This window comes from Rhinopithecus bieti, unplaced genomic scaffold (assembly GCF_001698545.2).
Source record: "Rhinopithecus bieti isolate Rb0 unplaced genomic scaffold, ASM169854v2 scaffold_947, whole genome shotgun sequence".
Taxonomy (NCBI): domain Eukaryota; kingdom Metazoa; phylum Chordata; class Mammalia; order Primates; family Cercopithecidae; genus Rhinopithecus; species Rhinopithecus bieti.
Genome location: NW_016803664.1, coordinates 3,905,415 through 3,919,718, shown reverse-complemented (window position 1 = coordinate 3,919,718; position 14,304 = coordinate 3,905,415). Strand labels below are relative to the sequence as shown.

General features: G+C 37.5%; 1 protein-coding gene across 1 annotated transcript in view; it reads left to right on the top strand.

Moving 5' to 3' along the window:
* Positions 1-14,304, top strand: part of TEX9 (testis expressed 9) — a 70,944-nt gene that overhangs the window by 6,351 nt on the left and 50,289 nt on the right. The window contains 2 exon segments of the mRNA XM_017847093.1: positions 1,658-1,721; positions 11,182-11,261. Of these exon segments, the coding sequence (XP_017702582.1) occupies positions 1,658-1,721; positions 11,182-11,261 (144 nt within the window).

The following is a 14,304-nucleotide window of genomic DNA, read 5'->3' as shown; positions in this document are numbered from 1 at the left end:
GAATTTGGACTTCCCTCTTGTTTGTTTTAATTACTCGCAAGAGAATATTTTTCTACCCATGGTTCTAGTTTCATTTCTGCTCACCTAAGGCTGTGGGTAGAATTTTTGTAGCCTGTGTTTCACAGGTGTATCCCTTCATGACTCACATGCATCAGCTTCTAGCTTTTAAGCTATTTTGGCTTCTGTTCCTGTTTGTTGCTCTCACTTTGAATTGCTGCTTTATTCTTAGTGCCAGGGCATTTCCCTTGCCTGAGTTTGAGCTTAGCAATATTTCCTCCATTACATTTTATCTGGCATGTCCATGGATTTAGAGTAGAATAGTCTTCTCAGTCATCTTGGTCCACTATATTAATTGGAAACTTCCATTTAAGTCCTTGTGATCTAGTCCTTGTTAGGGAAATTTGAAAAATCAGGTAATGGCACTTTAAAGGCAGCTTTAAGTCTTTCTTCGATATTTTTCTTGTGACCACGTAATCCTAAGATATGAAAATATTTCTTAAAGCTTCAGACTGTTAAAGGATATGGTACTGATCTCCCTCTTTTTTTTTTTCCTTGGGCTGGAGGTTGTGTTTTGTGTTACTTGTGAATCATATGTCTAAGAAAAACAAGATAACTAATTTTTCAAATCCTTATCATGTCTCCTTCACATAATCTCAGAAGATCCTAGGTGGTCTAGAAATGTGACATTTCAACAGGAGAAAAAAGTTATATGCTTTTGAGTATGTTTATTATGGTGTTAACCTTTAAAAGTGAAAAGGGGACTTAACAATAGGGACAGAGTTCAGTACATTATGTTCATTGCAATTTATTGAATTGTATAGCCGTTTAACATGCTTATAAAGATTACATGGAGATAGATATTCCTTTTATATTGCTGTGGGCAAACAGTACAAAATTGTGTATATGCTATAGATGAAAATTGGAAGGGAATATTAAAATAAAATGGATGGTGGTGGTAGGATTATGGGCAGTTTTCCTTTAAAACAATTTCTTTCAATAATAATGTCATTCTTGCAGTCTTAATATAGAACCAAGTAAATAGTATTCCTTTTCTTGCTAGATTCTAGGTAGAATGAAAAATCATAATTAAAAAAGGAGTGACAGGTTGAGGTCAAGATAGTCACCTTTATTTCCAAGGAAGCTTGATGTTAAAGTGTGTAGCTGAGGTATGAGCCACCTCACACCTCAGCTGGTGTGCTGCTCACTAAACCTCACATTTAGCTCCCCAGTTAAAGCAACACCCCAAACCAGAGCAGGTCTCCCTCATACCCTGCCCACTTCTGCCCACAATTAGAACAGGGCCTGTCTCTGGAGAAGCAAGATTAGAACTTGTATTCTTTACAGGTAGGCTAACAACAACTCTGTTGAACTCACCCAGCTTATTCTTCCCAAATATATTAAGTAAGTTACTTCACTTGAAATTAATAGAGGGCCACAGAAAGGCTAACACTTAGTGTTTGAGGTCCTACCACAAGGAAGGAGGAATCATGGGGAGTTGAGGATAAATTCTTAATGGCTGTGTTCATTTTAGAGTAAGAATGCCATATGTATATTTTGGCATTTGTTGATTAGCTCACTTGATAATGTGTAACTGCTGAAGTTTAATTTTTATTTTTGTTAGGATCTTCAGTATATCCCAATTATTTTCTGCTTTTAGGCGTTTAAATGCAGAATTACAGGCAAAAACAGCTGATGTGGTTCGACAAGCTAAGGAAATAATAGTAAGTAAATGTACAATTATTAATAATTCCATATAAATGCTAGTTTTTTATCTTTTTCATTTGATATATGACATATATACAAAAAACTAGCCAAACATGTGTGTTCAGTTCAATGAATTATTACAAACTGAACATGAATGTGTATGCACAGGTATAGGAATGTGTATATGTATATGTTTTTAGTAAGCACACATTTTCTAAAAGCCACTGAAAAAGTACTTTCCATTTAGATGCTCCAGTCATCTAAATTCTCATTATAAATTCTCATTATTAATTGATAGGAGTGACTCTCCTTAGAGGAGTAGAGTCTACTTTAAAACTTTTACCAGTTCTTACCTAATTTTGATTCTTACTTTCTATCCTCCCTGTCCCCCACAATAGAGTTGATGGAAGCAGGGAAGGAAACCTAGGCAGTATTTTATCTTAATGCCTTATACAAATCTACAATTATTTGTTAGTTTAGGAATAAGAAATGTATAATATATAACATTTCAAGTAATGTGTTTTGATAATGGTTACAGATTTGTATTTTATAATTTATAAGTAGATGTTTTACTAAAATATTTATAATTAAATTTATAATTATGTTTTACTAATTTATAATTAAATGTTTTACTAAAATATTTTTATTTCATCTTTTAGTTTTTGCCAGTGTCTGAAGAGCAGGAAAATACTTGTACAAAAGGACCCCACTTTATAGTAGATGATGGATTCCTTACGTTTTCTGCTCAGAGAGCCCCATAAAAAGAATCTCCCCTTGGCTGGGCGCCGTGGCTCACGCCTGTAATCCCAGCACTTTGGGAGGCCGAGACGGGTGGATCACGAGGTCAGGAGATGGAGACCATCCTGGCTAACACGGTGAAACCCCGTCTGTACTAAAAAATACAAAAAACTAGCCGAGCGTGGTAGCGGGCGCCTGTAGTCCTAGCTACTCAGGAGGCTGAGGCCGGAGAATGGCATAAACCCGGGAGGCGGAGCTTGCAGTGAGGTGAGATCTGGCCACTGCACTCCAGCCTGGGCGACAGAGTGAGACTCCGTCTCAAAAAAAAAAAAAAAAAAAAAAAAACAACTCCCCCTGCAAATAAAAAACAGAACAGAATACGGACAAGCTAGGAAAGGGGTTGGGGAGTGGATTCCTACCCCTGCAGAAGTGAACAATATAAGGTTTCTCATATTTAATTTTGTTTACTCACTTTCTCTTTTAAATTTTTTAATGTTTGTGATTACATAGTAAGTGTTTATGGGGTAAATGAGATATTTGGATACAGGCATGCATTGTATAATAATCACATCATGGAAAATGGGGTATCCATCCCCTCAACTATTTATCTTTTGTGTTACAAAAAATCCAGTTATACTCTTTTAGTTAATTTAAAATGTACAATTAAATTATTTTGACTATAATAAACATGTTGTGCTATGAAATACTAGGTACTATTCATTCTTTCTAACTATATTTTTTGTACCCATTAACCATCCTTGTCTCCCACCCCTGCATCCCCCACTACCCTTCCCAGTCTCTGATAACCATTCTTCAACTCTCTATCTCCATATGTTAAGTTGTTTGGATTTTCAGATCCCACAAATAAGTGAGAACATGTGAAGTTTGTCTTTCTGTGCCTGACTTATTTCACTCAATGACCTCCAGTTACATCCATGTTGTTGCAAGTGACAGGGCCTCATTGTTTTTTGTGGCTGAATAGTACTCCATTGTGTATATGTACCACATTTTATTTATCCATTCATCTGTTCGTGGACACTTTGGTTGCTTCCAGATCTTGGCTATTGTGAACAGTGCTGCAACAAACATGGAAGTGCAGATATCTCTTTGATGTATTGATTTCCCCTCTTTTGGACCTATACGCAGCAGTGGGATTGTTGGATGATATGGTAACTTTAGTTTTTTGAGGAACCTCCCAACTATTTCCTTTGTGGTTGTACTAATTTACATTCCCACCCACAGTGTACCAGGGTTCCGTTTCTCTACATCCTCACCAGCACTTGTTATTGCCTGTCTTTTGGATATAAGCCATTTTATCAGAGTTGAGATGATATTGTAGTTTTGATTTGCTGCATTTCTCTGATGATCAATGATGTTGAACATCTTTTTAATGCCTGTTTGCCATTTGTATGTTTTTCTTGAGAAATGTCTATTCACATCTTTTGCTCATTTTTAAATTGGATTATTAGTTTTTTTTCCTATAGTGTTGTTTGATCTCCTTATATTTTCTGCCTTGTATTCCCTTGTCGATGCGTAGTTTGCAAATATTTTCTCCCATTCTGTGGGCTGTCTCTTTATTGTTTCCTTCTCTGTGCAAAAGCTTTTTAACTTTATTTGATCCCTTTTGTCCATTTTTGCTTTGGTGATCTTTGCTTGTGGGGTATTACTGAAGAAATCTTTGTCTCCAATGTCCTGGAGAGTTTCCTCAATGTTTTCTTATAGTAATTTCATCGTTTTGAGATCTTAGATTTAAGTATTTAATCCATTTTGATTTGATATTTGTATATGGCAAGAGGTAGGGGTCTAGTCTCATTCTTCTGCATGTGGATATTCCGTTTTCCCTTTGTGTATGTTCTTGGCAACCTTGTCAAAAATGAGTTCACTGTAGGTGTGTGGATTTGTTTCTGGATTTTCTCTATTCTGTTCCATTGGTGTGTGTGTCTGTTTTTATGCCAGCACTCTGATGTTTTGGTTACTATAGCACCATAGTATAATTTGAAGCCAGGTAATGTGATTTCTCCAGTTTTGTTCTTTTTGCTTAGGGTAGCATTGGCTATTCTGAGTCTGTTGTGGTTCCACATAAATTTTAGGATTGTTTTTTCTGCTTCTGTGAAAATGTGATTGGTATTTTGCAAGGGGTTGCATTGAATCTGTAGATTGCTTTGGGTAGTATGAATATTTTAACAATATTGATTTTTCTAATCCATGAACATGGAATATCTTTCCATTTTTTGGTGTCCTCTTCAAATTCTTTCATTGATGTTTTACAGTTTTTGTTGTAGAGATATTCTACTGATTTGGTTATATTAAGTCCTAGGTATTTTATTTGTGGCTGTTGTAAATGGGGTTACTTTTTAATTTCTTTTTCAGATTGTTGACATACAGAAACACTACTGATTTTTGTATGTTGATCTTGTATCCTGCAACTTTACTGAGTTTATCATTTCTAATAGTTTTTGGTGGAGTCTTTCGGTTTTTCCAAATACAAGAGCGTATCATCTGCAAATGAGGATAATTTGACTTCTTCCTTCTGATTTGGATGCCCTTTATTTCTTTATCTTGTCTGATTGCTCTAGTTAGTACTTTCAGTACTATGTTGAATAACAGTGGTGAAAGTAGGCCAGATCTTAAAGGAAAGACGGTCAGTTTTTCCCATTCGGTATTACACTAGCTGTGGGTCTGTCATATATGACTTTTATTATATTGAGGTCTGTTCCTTTTATACCCAGTTTTTGAAGTGTGTTTACCAGGAAGGGATGTTGAATTTTATCAAATGCTTTTCCAGGATCAGTTGAAATGATCATATGGTTTTTGTCCTTCATTCTGTTGATATGATGTATCACATTGATTGATTTGTGTATGCTGAACCGTCCTTGCATCCCTGGGGTAAATCCCACATGGTCATGACAAATGATCTTTTTAATATATTACTGAATTCTGTTTGTTAGTATTTTTGAGGATTTTTACATCAATATTCATTAGAGATATTGGCACGTAGTTTTCTTTTCTTGATGTGTCTTTGGTTTTGGTATCAGGGTAATACTAGCCTCATAAAATGAGTTTGGAAGTAGTCCCTCCTCCTCCAATTTTTGGAATAGTTTGAGTTGGTTTGGTATTAGTTCTTCTTTAAATGTTCGATAGAATTCACAGTGCAGCCATCAGGTCCTGGGCTTTTCTTTACTGGGAAAATTTTTTTGTTGTGGCTTCAACCTTATTACTTATTATTGTTCTGTTTAGGTTTTGGATTTCTTCATGGTTCAATCTTGGTAGGTTTATGTATGTGTCTAGGAATTTATCTGTTTCCTCTAGATTTTCCAATTTATTGACATATAGTTGCTCATAATAGCCATTAATGAGCCTTTGAATTTCTGCATTGTCAGTTGTAATGCCTCCTTTTTAATCTCTAATTTTATTTATTTGAGTCGTCTCCCTTATTTTCTTTGTTAGTCTATTAATTTTGCTTATCTTAAAAAAAACAAACTTTTTGTTTCATCAATCTTTTCTTCATTTCAAATTCTCTATGCTCTAATCTCAAATGCTCTAATCTTCATTTCTTTTCTTCTACTAATTTTGGCTTTGGTTTGCTTTTGCTTTTCTGTTAGGATGCATTGCTGGCTGGATGTGGTGGCTGATGCCTGTAATACCAGCACTTTGGGTGGCCAAGGCATGCAACTTGAACCTGGAAGTTTGAGACCAGCCTGGGCAACATGGTGAAAGTCCATCTCTAGAAAAAAATACAAATTAGTCAGATGTGGTGGTGCACGCCTGTAGTTCCAACTACTTGGGGGGCTGAGGAGGGAGGATGGTTGAGCCCAGGAAGGTCCAGTCTGTAGTGAGCCATGATCATGCCACTGCACTACAGCCTGGGCATCAGAGTTTCTCTCTGTCTCAAACTAACAAACAAACAAACAAACAAAAAAAAAAAAAAAAAGAAAAGATGCATTGCTAAGTCATTTATTTGAAGTTTTTGTTCTTTTTTGTTGTAGGCACTTACAGCTGCATAAATTTCCCTCTTAGTACTGCTTTCACTATATCCCATAGATCTTGGCATGTTGTGTTTTCATTATCATTTGTTTCAAGAAATTTCTCGATTTCCTTCTTATTTTCTTCATTTACCCACTGGTAATTTAGGTGCATGTCATCTAATTTCTGTGTCTTTGTATAGTTTCCAAAGTTCTGGTTATTAATGTCTAGTTTTATTCCATGTGGTCAGAGAAGATGCTTGATATTATTTCAGTTTTTAAAATATTTTACAGCTTGTTTTGTGACCTAACATATGGTCTGTCCTTGAGAATGATATTCATGCTGAGGAGAATAATGTGTATCTGTAGCCTTTGGATGAAATGTTCTGTAAATGTCTATTGGGCCCACTTGTTCTGTAGTGCAGATTCAGTCTGATGTTTGTTGAGTTCTTTCTGGGAAATCTGTCCAGTGCCAAAAGTGGGTGCTGAAGTCTCCAGCTATTATTGTATTGCAGTCTAGCTCTCTCTTTAACTCAAATAATATTTGCTTTATGTACCTGGGTGCTCCAGTGTTGTGTGCATATATATACAATCATTATATCCTGTTGCTGGATTGACCTGTTTAGCATTATATAATGACCTTCTTTGTCTCTTCTTACAGTTTTTGTTTTGAAATCTATTTTGTCTAAGTATAGGTTCTCCTGCTTTTTTTTTCTTTTTGGTGTAGAATATCTTTTTCTACCCTTTTTATTTTCAGTCTATATATATCTTTATAAGTGAAGTATGTTTCTTGTAAGCAACAGATCATAGGGTCTTGTTTTATCATCCATTAAACCAGTCCGTCTTTTGATTGAAGAGTTTAGTCCATTTACATTCAATGTTATTACTGATAAGGGCCTTAATCCTGCCATTTCATTATTTGTTTACCAGTTGTCTTGTGGTATTCCTGCCTGTCTTCCTTTTATTGAAAGTGATTTTCTCTTGTGGTATAATTTAATTTCCTGATTTTTATTTTTTGTGTGGTCATTGTATGTTTTTTTGACTTGAGGTTACTGTGAGGCTTGCAAATACTATCTTATAACCCATTGTTTAAAGCTGATGACAACTTGACACTGATTGCATAAACAAACATGCAAAAAGAAAACTAATACAAGCTCTACACTTTTATCTCCCTAGTTTTGACTTGTTACTGTTTCTGTCTTCTTGTACTGTTTATGTCTTAAAAGTTGTTGTAGTTATTATTTTAATTGGTTCATCATTTAGTCTTTCTACTTAAGAGTAGTTTACACTCAATTACAATGTTATAATATTCTGTGTTTTTCTGTATGTTTACTATTACCAGTGAGTTTTGTACCTTCAGATGATTTCTTCTTGCTTAATATCCTTTTCTTTTAGATTAAAGAACTACCTTTAGCATTTCTTGTGGGACAGGTCTAGTGTTGATGGAATGCCTCAGCTTTTGTTTTTCTGAGAAGATCTGTTATTCTCTTTAATGTTTGAAGGATATTTTTGCTGGATATACTATTCTAAGGTAAAAGATTTTTTTTCTTCAGCCCTTTAAACATGTCATGCCACTCTTTCCTGGTCTGTAGGGTTTCCACTGAGAAGTCTGCTGCTAGATGTATTGGAGCTTCTTTGTATGTTGTTTGTTTCTTTTCTCTTGCTGTTTTTAGGATCCTTTATCCTTGACCTTTGGGAGTTTGATTATTAAATGCCTTGAGGTAGTCTTTTTTGTGTTAAATCTGCTTGGTGTTCTATAATCTTCTTTTATTTGAACATTGATAACTTTCTCTAGGTTTGGGAAGTTCTCTGATATTATCCCTTCAAATAAACTTTCTGCCTCTATCTCTCTTTCTGCCTCTCCTTTAAGACCAATAACTCTTATATTTGTCCCTTTGAGCCTATTTTCTAGATGTTGTAGGCATGCTTCATTCTTTTTTCTTTTGTCTCCTTTGTATTTTCAAATAGCATGTCTTCAGGATTACTAATTCTTCTGCTTGATTGGTTCTGCTATTAAGAGACTCTGATGCAGTCTTCAGTATGTCAGGTGCATTTTTAACTCCAGAATTTCTGCTTGGTTCTTTTTAATTACTTCAATCTCTTTGTTAAATTTATCTGATAGAATTTTGAACTCCTTTTCCGTTATTTGAGATTCTTTGAGCTCTCTCAAAACAGCTCTTTTGAATTCACTGTCTGAAAGGTCACATGTCTCTGTTTTTCCGGGATTGGTCACTGGTATCTTATTTAGTTCATTTGGAAAGCCATGTTTTCCTGGATGATCTTGATGCTTGTAGATGTTTGTCAGTGTGTAGGCATTGAAGAGTTAAGTATTGTACTCTTCACAGTCTGGGCTTATTTGTGCCAGTTTTTCTTGAGAAGGCTTTCCAGTTATTTAAAGGGACTTGGGTCCCCTGCCCAATACCACTAGGGTTCTTGCCGACTTGTAGAGGCCTTGGTGGTCTTGGATAAGATCTGGAAGAATTCTCTGGGTTACCAGACAGAGACTCTTTCTCTTCCTTTATTTTCTCCCAGACAAACGGAGTCTCTTTCTCTCTGTGCTGAGCTGTCTGAAACTAGGGGTGTGGTGATGCAAGCACCCCTGCACCCAGCACCACTGGGATTGTGCTGGGTCAAACCTGAAGCCGGAACAGCACTGGATCTTGCCCACAACCTGCTATAAACACTACCTGGCTACCACCTATATTGACTCAAGGCCCTAGAGCTCTACAATCAGCAGGTGTTGAGGCCAGCCAGGTTTGTGTCCTTTCCTTCAGGGTGGCGAGTTCCCCTAGGCCCTGGGTGGGTCCAGAGATGCTGTCTAGTAGTCAGAGATTGAAGTTAGAAATCTTAGGAATTTATCTGGTGCTCTAGTGTTCTGTGGCTAAGGTGGCACTCAGACTATAACATAAAGTCCTTCACGCTCTCCCCTCCCCTTTCCACAGGCAGAGGAGCCTCTCCTTGTGGTCACCACGACCACCAGTCCATAGCAGGGTTTTGCCAGGCCACTGCTAGTGTTCACTTAAAGCCCAAGGGCTTTTCAGTCAGGTTGTGGTGAATATTGCCAGGCCTGGGACTCACCCTTCAAGGGAATGGGCTCCCCTCTGGCCCTGGGCAAATCTAGAAATGCTGTCTAAGAGTCAAATCCTAGAATCAGGGACCCCAAGAGTCCACTTGGTGCTCTGCTCTGCTGTGGCTGTGCTGGTACTTAAGGTGCAAGACAAAAGTCCCTTTACTTTTCCCTCTGCTTTCACAAGCAGAAGGAGTCTTTTTCACTGTAACCACTATAATTGGGAATGTGCTGGGCCACCCCTGAAGTCAGTGTGTCTCAGAGCCCAAGGGCCATGGCCTACTATTAATACCTTGGTATTGCTGCTGGTATTTGAGGCCCAAGGTCCCTTTAGTCAGCAGGTGATGAACGCTGTCAGAACTAGGTCCTCCCCTTCAAGGCAGCAGGTTCCCTCTTGGCCCAGGGTGTGTCTAGAAATGTCGTTCAGGAGCTAGGACTTGTAATGGTGGCTGTATGACTCTGCCTGGCACCCCATTGGATGCCTTCCATGGCCGAGGTGGTATCCAAGATGCAAGATAACGTCCTCTTTAGTCTTTCCTCTCCTCTCCTTAAACAGAAGGAAGGAGACACTTTTGTTGTTGTGAACTGCACTGCTTGGTGTTGGGGAAGGCATGGTGGAAGCAATCCTTTAGTGCCCCAGTTGGTGTTTCCCTAGGTCACAGTTGGTGTCTCCCTATGTGCCACCCTAGTCCTCTGGCTCTGAGCTGAGCCCAGCACTAGGGTTTGCCTAGAAATTGGAGTCTTTGTATCCTAGACTGCTTTCAGGTTTACCTAGGACCCCAGAGCACTTTGGCCAGTGGTGCTGACTTGCTGACAAACTGGAGTTCTGACCCACAAGATGGGCGATTTTCCTCTGGATGTAGCTGGTCCAAATGCTTCCTCCATGCATGGATACTGTCTCAGCCCCACACGACTTTGCTCTCCACTGTGACAGGGCAGCACTGAGTTCAGTGTACAGTCCCCCATTCACTGTGCTGTCCCTCCCCCAAGTGCACAGACTCTTCAGGCTGCACAGCCACTGCAGGAGTGAGTCAGGGAGGGGTGGTGTCAGTGATTTAAGTCTTTCCAACCTTCTTCAATGACTCTTTCAATGATATGAAGTTAAAACCAGGTACTGTGATTGCTCACCTGATTTTTAGCTCTCATGATGATATTTTTATGTGCAGGTAGTTGTTAAAATTTGGTGTTCCTGCAGAGGGTATGAATAGTGTAGGCTTCTATTCCACCATCTTGCCTCACTTTAATTTCTTGATGTGTCTTTGTCAAAAGCTTTTACTCCTGATACTTCACTTTTAGCATCTTCACAGTCTTCTCAACACTGAAGATTTTCCTGATTTGAGACAAATTTTTCTACCCATTAAGTGAATTTTTTAAAAAATGTCTTGTGCCTACTTCTAATTTCTATTGTATGCTGTGTAAGTTGGAAGACTCTAAAGGGGTGGGGAAGCCGGAATTAGAAATATTGTGTAAAGGCCTTGATATTCTTACATTTCCCCCTTAGGATGGAATTTTTTAACCCATAACAAATGAAAGGTGCAACTAGTGTTATAGACCTTATCTTCATACTATAGCATTTAGAATTCTGTGCCTTTATGTTATGGAAACCTAGGACAGTTCTGAAATGATGAATGTTCAGAGAGGCACTTGAATATATCTTAGTGGTTTGGTTTTTTTTCTGTATGATATATGACCTTTCTTTAATCATTTAAGAGAGATCGGCAAGAAGTACGATCTAGGCCTGTTTCAAAACAAATGAAATCATGTGATGATGAAGATGATTACAGTTTAAGGTAAGTAACTTAAATTCTCAAGCACCTTCTTTTAAAATGATGTACATGGATCTTTAACTATGTAAGATCTTTTTGCATGCAAACATTGAAAATTCTATAATTTTAAGAATAATGTATATATAGGGGGCTTATACCAATCCGACACAGTGTAAGCCCTTTATCTCATGTAATTTTCAAAATATTATTTTGAAATGTATATTCTTGTCCTCATTTTAAAACTTTAGAGAGGAAACAGGAAAAGTATATAATTGATGTGAATAAAACTATGAAATCATATTGTAGCAGACACAATGATGATCACCAAACATTCCAGGTCTCTTACAGTTGTCAGTGGGCTATGAATAGAAGTTTAGTTAATCTTTTCCAAGCCAAAACAGACAAGAATTGGTGTGTGAACCTCCAGCTGACTTTCCAGCCATGAAGATGAGTAAAATTCCAATTGGTAAAATCTCCTAGCCTGGTCTCTGGGTGACCGTGTGTGGAACATGTAGAAAAAAGGGTCCTTCTTCCTCACTATGGCTGCATTGAATGGGTTAAGCCGCTGGAATTTTTAGGTTACTAGCCTGCTTATCTTTGCTAATGTTGAAATTGGTATTGGGAATGGAATGCTGCGTAACAAAAACTCAGAAGTGTGGCATTACCTTAGCAGTTAGGTGGGAACCAGCAAGGAAACTGATATTGGAGGCTGAAAAGATAAAGGATTAATGTTATGTAGTGGCAATGAATTTAGTAAAACTGTCATCTGTGGTAAATTGGAAGGCACAACAGGTGTCTAATGAACTTGTTCTCTGGGGAAAGAGGCTGAAACACAATATTAGCAGTATGTGGTCTTTTTTTTTTTTTTTTTGGGACTGAGTCTCGCTCTGTTGCCCAGGCTGGAGTGCAGTGGCTGGATCTCAGCTCACTGCAAGCTCCGCCTCCTGGGTTCACGCCATTCTCCTGCCTCAGCCTCCCGAGTAGCTGGGACTACAGGCACCCGTCACCGCGTCCGGCTAATTTTTTTTGTATTTTTAGTAGAGACGGGGTTTCACCGTGTTAGCCAGGATGGTCTCGATCTCCTGACCTCGTGATCCGCCCGCCTCGGCCTCCCAAAGTGCTGGGATTACAGGCATGAGCCACCGTGCCCAGCCTCAGTATGTGCTCTTGAAGAGACAAGTTTGGGAAAGATTTGGCTGATTTACAAGCAGAAATAAAAGGGAATACCTGATTATCTAATTCAGAGTCACAAAGATTTACAATCATGATTTCTTTGAAGAGCTTTATGGTTTTAACTCTTAGATTCAGGTTCTTTGATCCATTTTGAGTTAATTTTTGTATGTGGTATAAGAGTCAACCTCCATTCTTTTGCATATGGATAGCCATTTGTCTCAGCATTATTTGTTGAGAAGATTATTCTTTCCCCATTGAATGTTCTTAGCACTCTTATCAAAAATCAGTTGACTGTAGACATATGGTTTTATTTTTGGACTTTCATATCTATTCCATTGATCTATATAGCTGTCATTATGCCAGTAGCACACTCTTGATTACCCTTGTAATTGTCAAGTTGTGGAGTAAACTCAAGAATTACAAGGTAAAATCGAGAAAATCTATAAGGAACAAAAGCCTATCAAAATTCAACCTTGAGGCAAATATCAGACTAAACATGTGGACTTTATGACTATTGTTAAAATTTTCCAATGGATTAAGGCTTCTCAGGGCAAGAATCAGATTAAATGGCACATAGTGAAACTTTTCATTTGGGTAAAATGACCCACGGCAAAGACCTAACTAAAGTTATAGTCTCTCCTTAGAAGCTTGACAGTGTTAAAGTAACCCATTTTTTAAATTTAATTTAATTTTATTATTATACTTTAAGTTCTAGGGTACATGTGCATAACGTGCAGGTTTGTTACATATGTATACTTGTGCCATGTTGGTGTGCTTCACCCATCAAAAGTAACCCATTTTTAAATTGAGAAAGAGAGGTCAGGTGAAGAAATAAATAAAGAATTAGTTTTGGAAAGAATTGTAGGTGATGTAATGGCATGTAGAACTGACTGAAATTAAATAAGGAAGAAACTCACTAGTTTGGGGGAAAGTTTTATCAGCAAAGAAACTCTAAGAATGGACTAAAATTATTTGTGGCTTTTAAAATATTAAAACAGCTATGGGTACCCCACCTCCCAGTATTCTAAGATCGAGAAGCAGGCTGTAAGAGGTGCACAGCCCTACAGGGTTTAGAGACAAAAGAGGTTTATTCCTACATGGCAGTATATTTGGCTCATGTGAAATATTGGGATATTATTCATGTATTCAAAAATAATTATTGCATACAATCCAGTATTTCCCTTCCTAGATATTTGCCCAAGAGAAATATAAACATATATCCATGAAAAATCCTGCATGTGAATTTTTAGATCGGTTTTATTCATAATTACCAAAACCTGGAAATAATTCAAATATTTATCAAATGGTGGCTGGATGAACAAATTATGGTATATCCATGCAGTGGAATACTACTTGGCAATAAAAAGCCATGAACTACTAGTAGAATAACAACATATTTGCTAAGTGAAAGAAGTCAGGCTAAAAAACATACATAATCTATGTTTCCACTTATTTGATGCTCTGGAAAAGGCAGAGCTTTAGGGACAGAAATCAAAGTGGTTGTCTGGGGCTTCAGTAGGGGTTAGGGGACTACCAAGGAACACAAGGGAACTTTTTGAGATGATGGAAATATTCTCTGTCGTGTGGTTGTGGTGGTTATGTGACAGTATACGTTTGCTAAAACATATTGAACTGTATATGTAAAAAAAGTATATTGTATGATATATCAGTTATGTCTCAAACCTGAAAAAAATAATTTTTGAACACTGTTAGTGCCAGGCATAACTACTGGTATTACAGTGATGAGTAAACAGACCTGATCTTGCTTCCAAGAAGTTAATATGTGTTGCTTTTGAGTATTTTTTAAGTACCTCAATTACACATTTTTGTATTTTGATATACATATGTATGCATACATATAACATGAAACCACTTTATTAGATGTAATACTCTG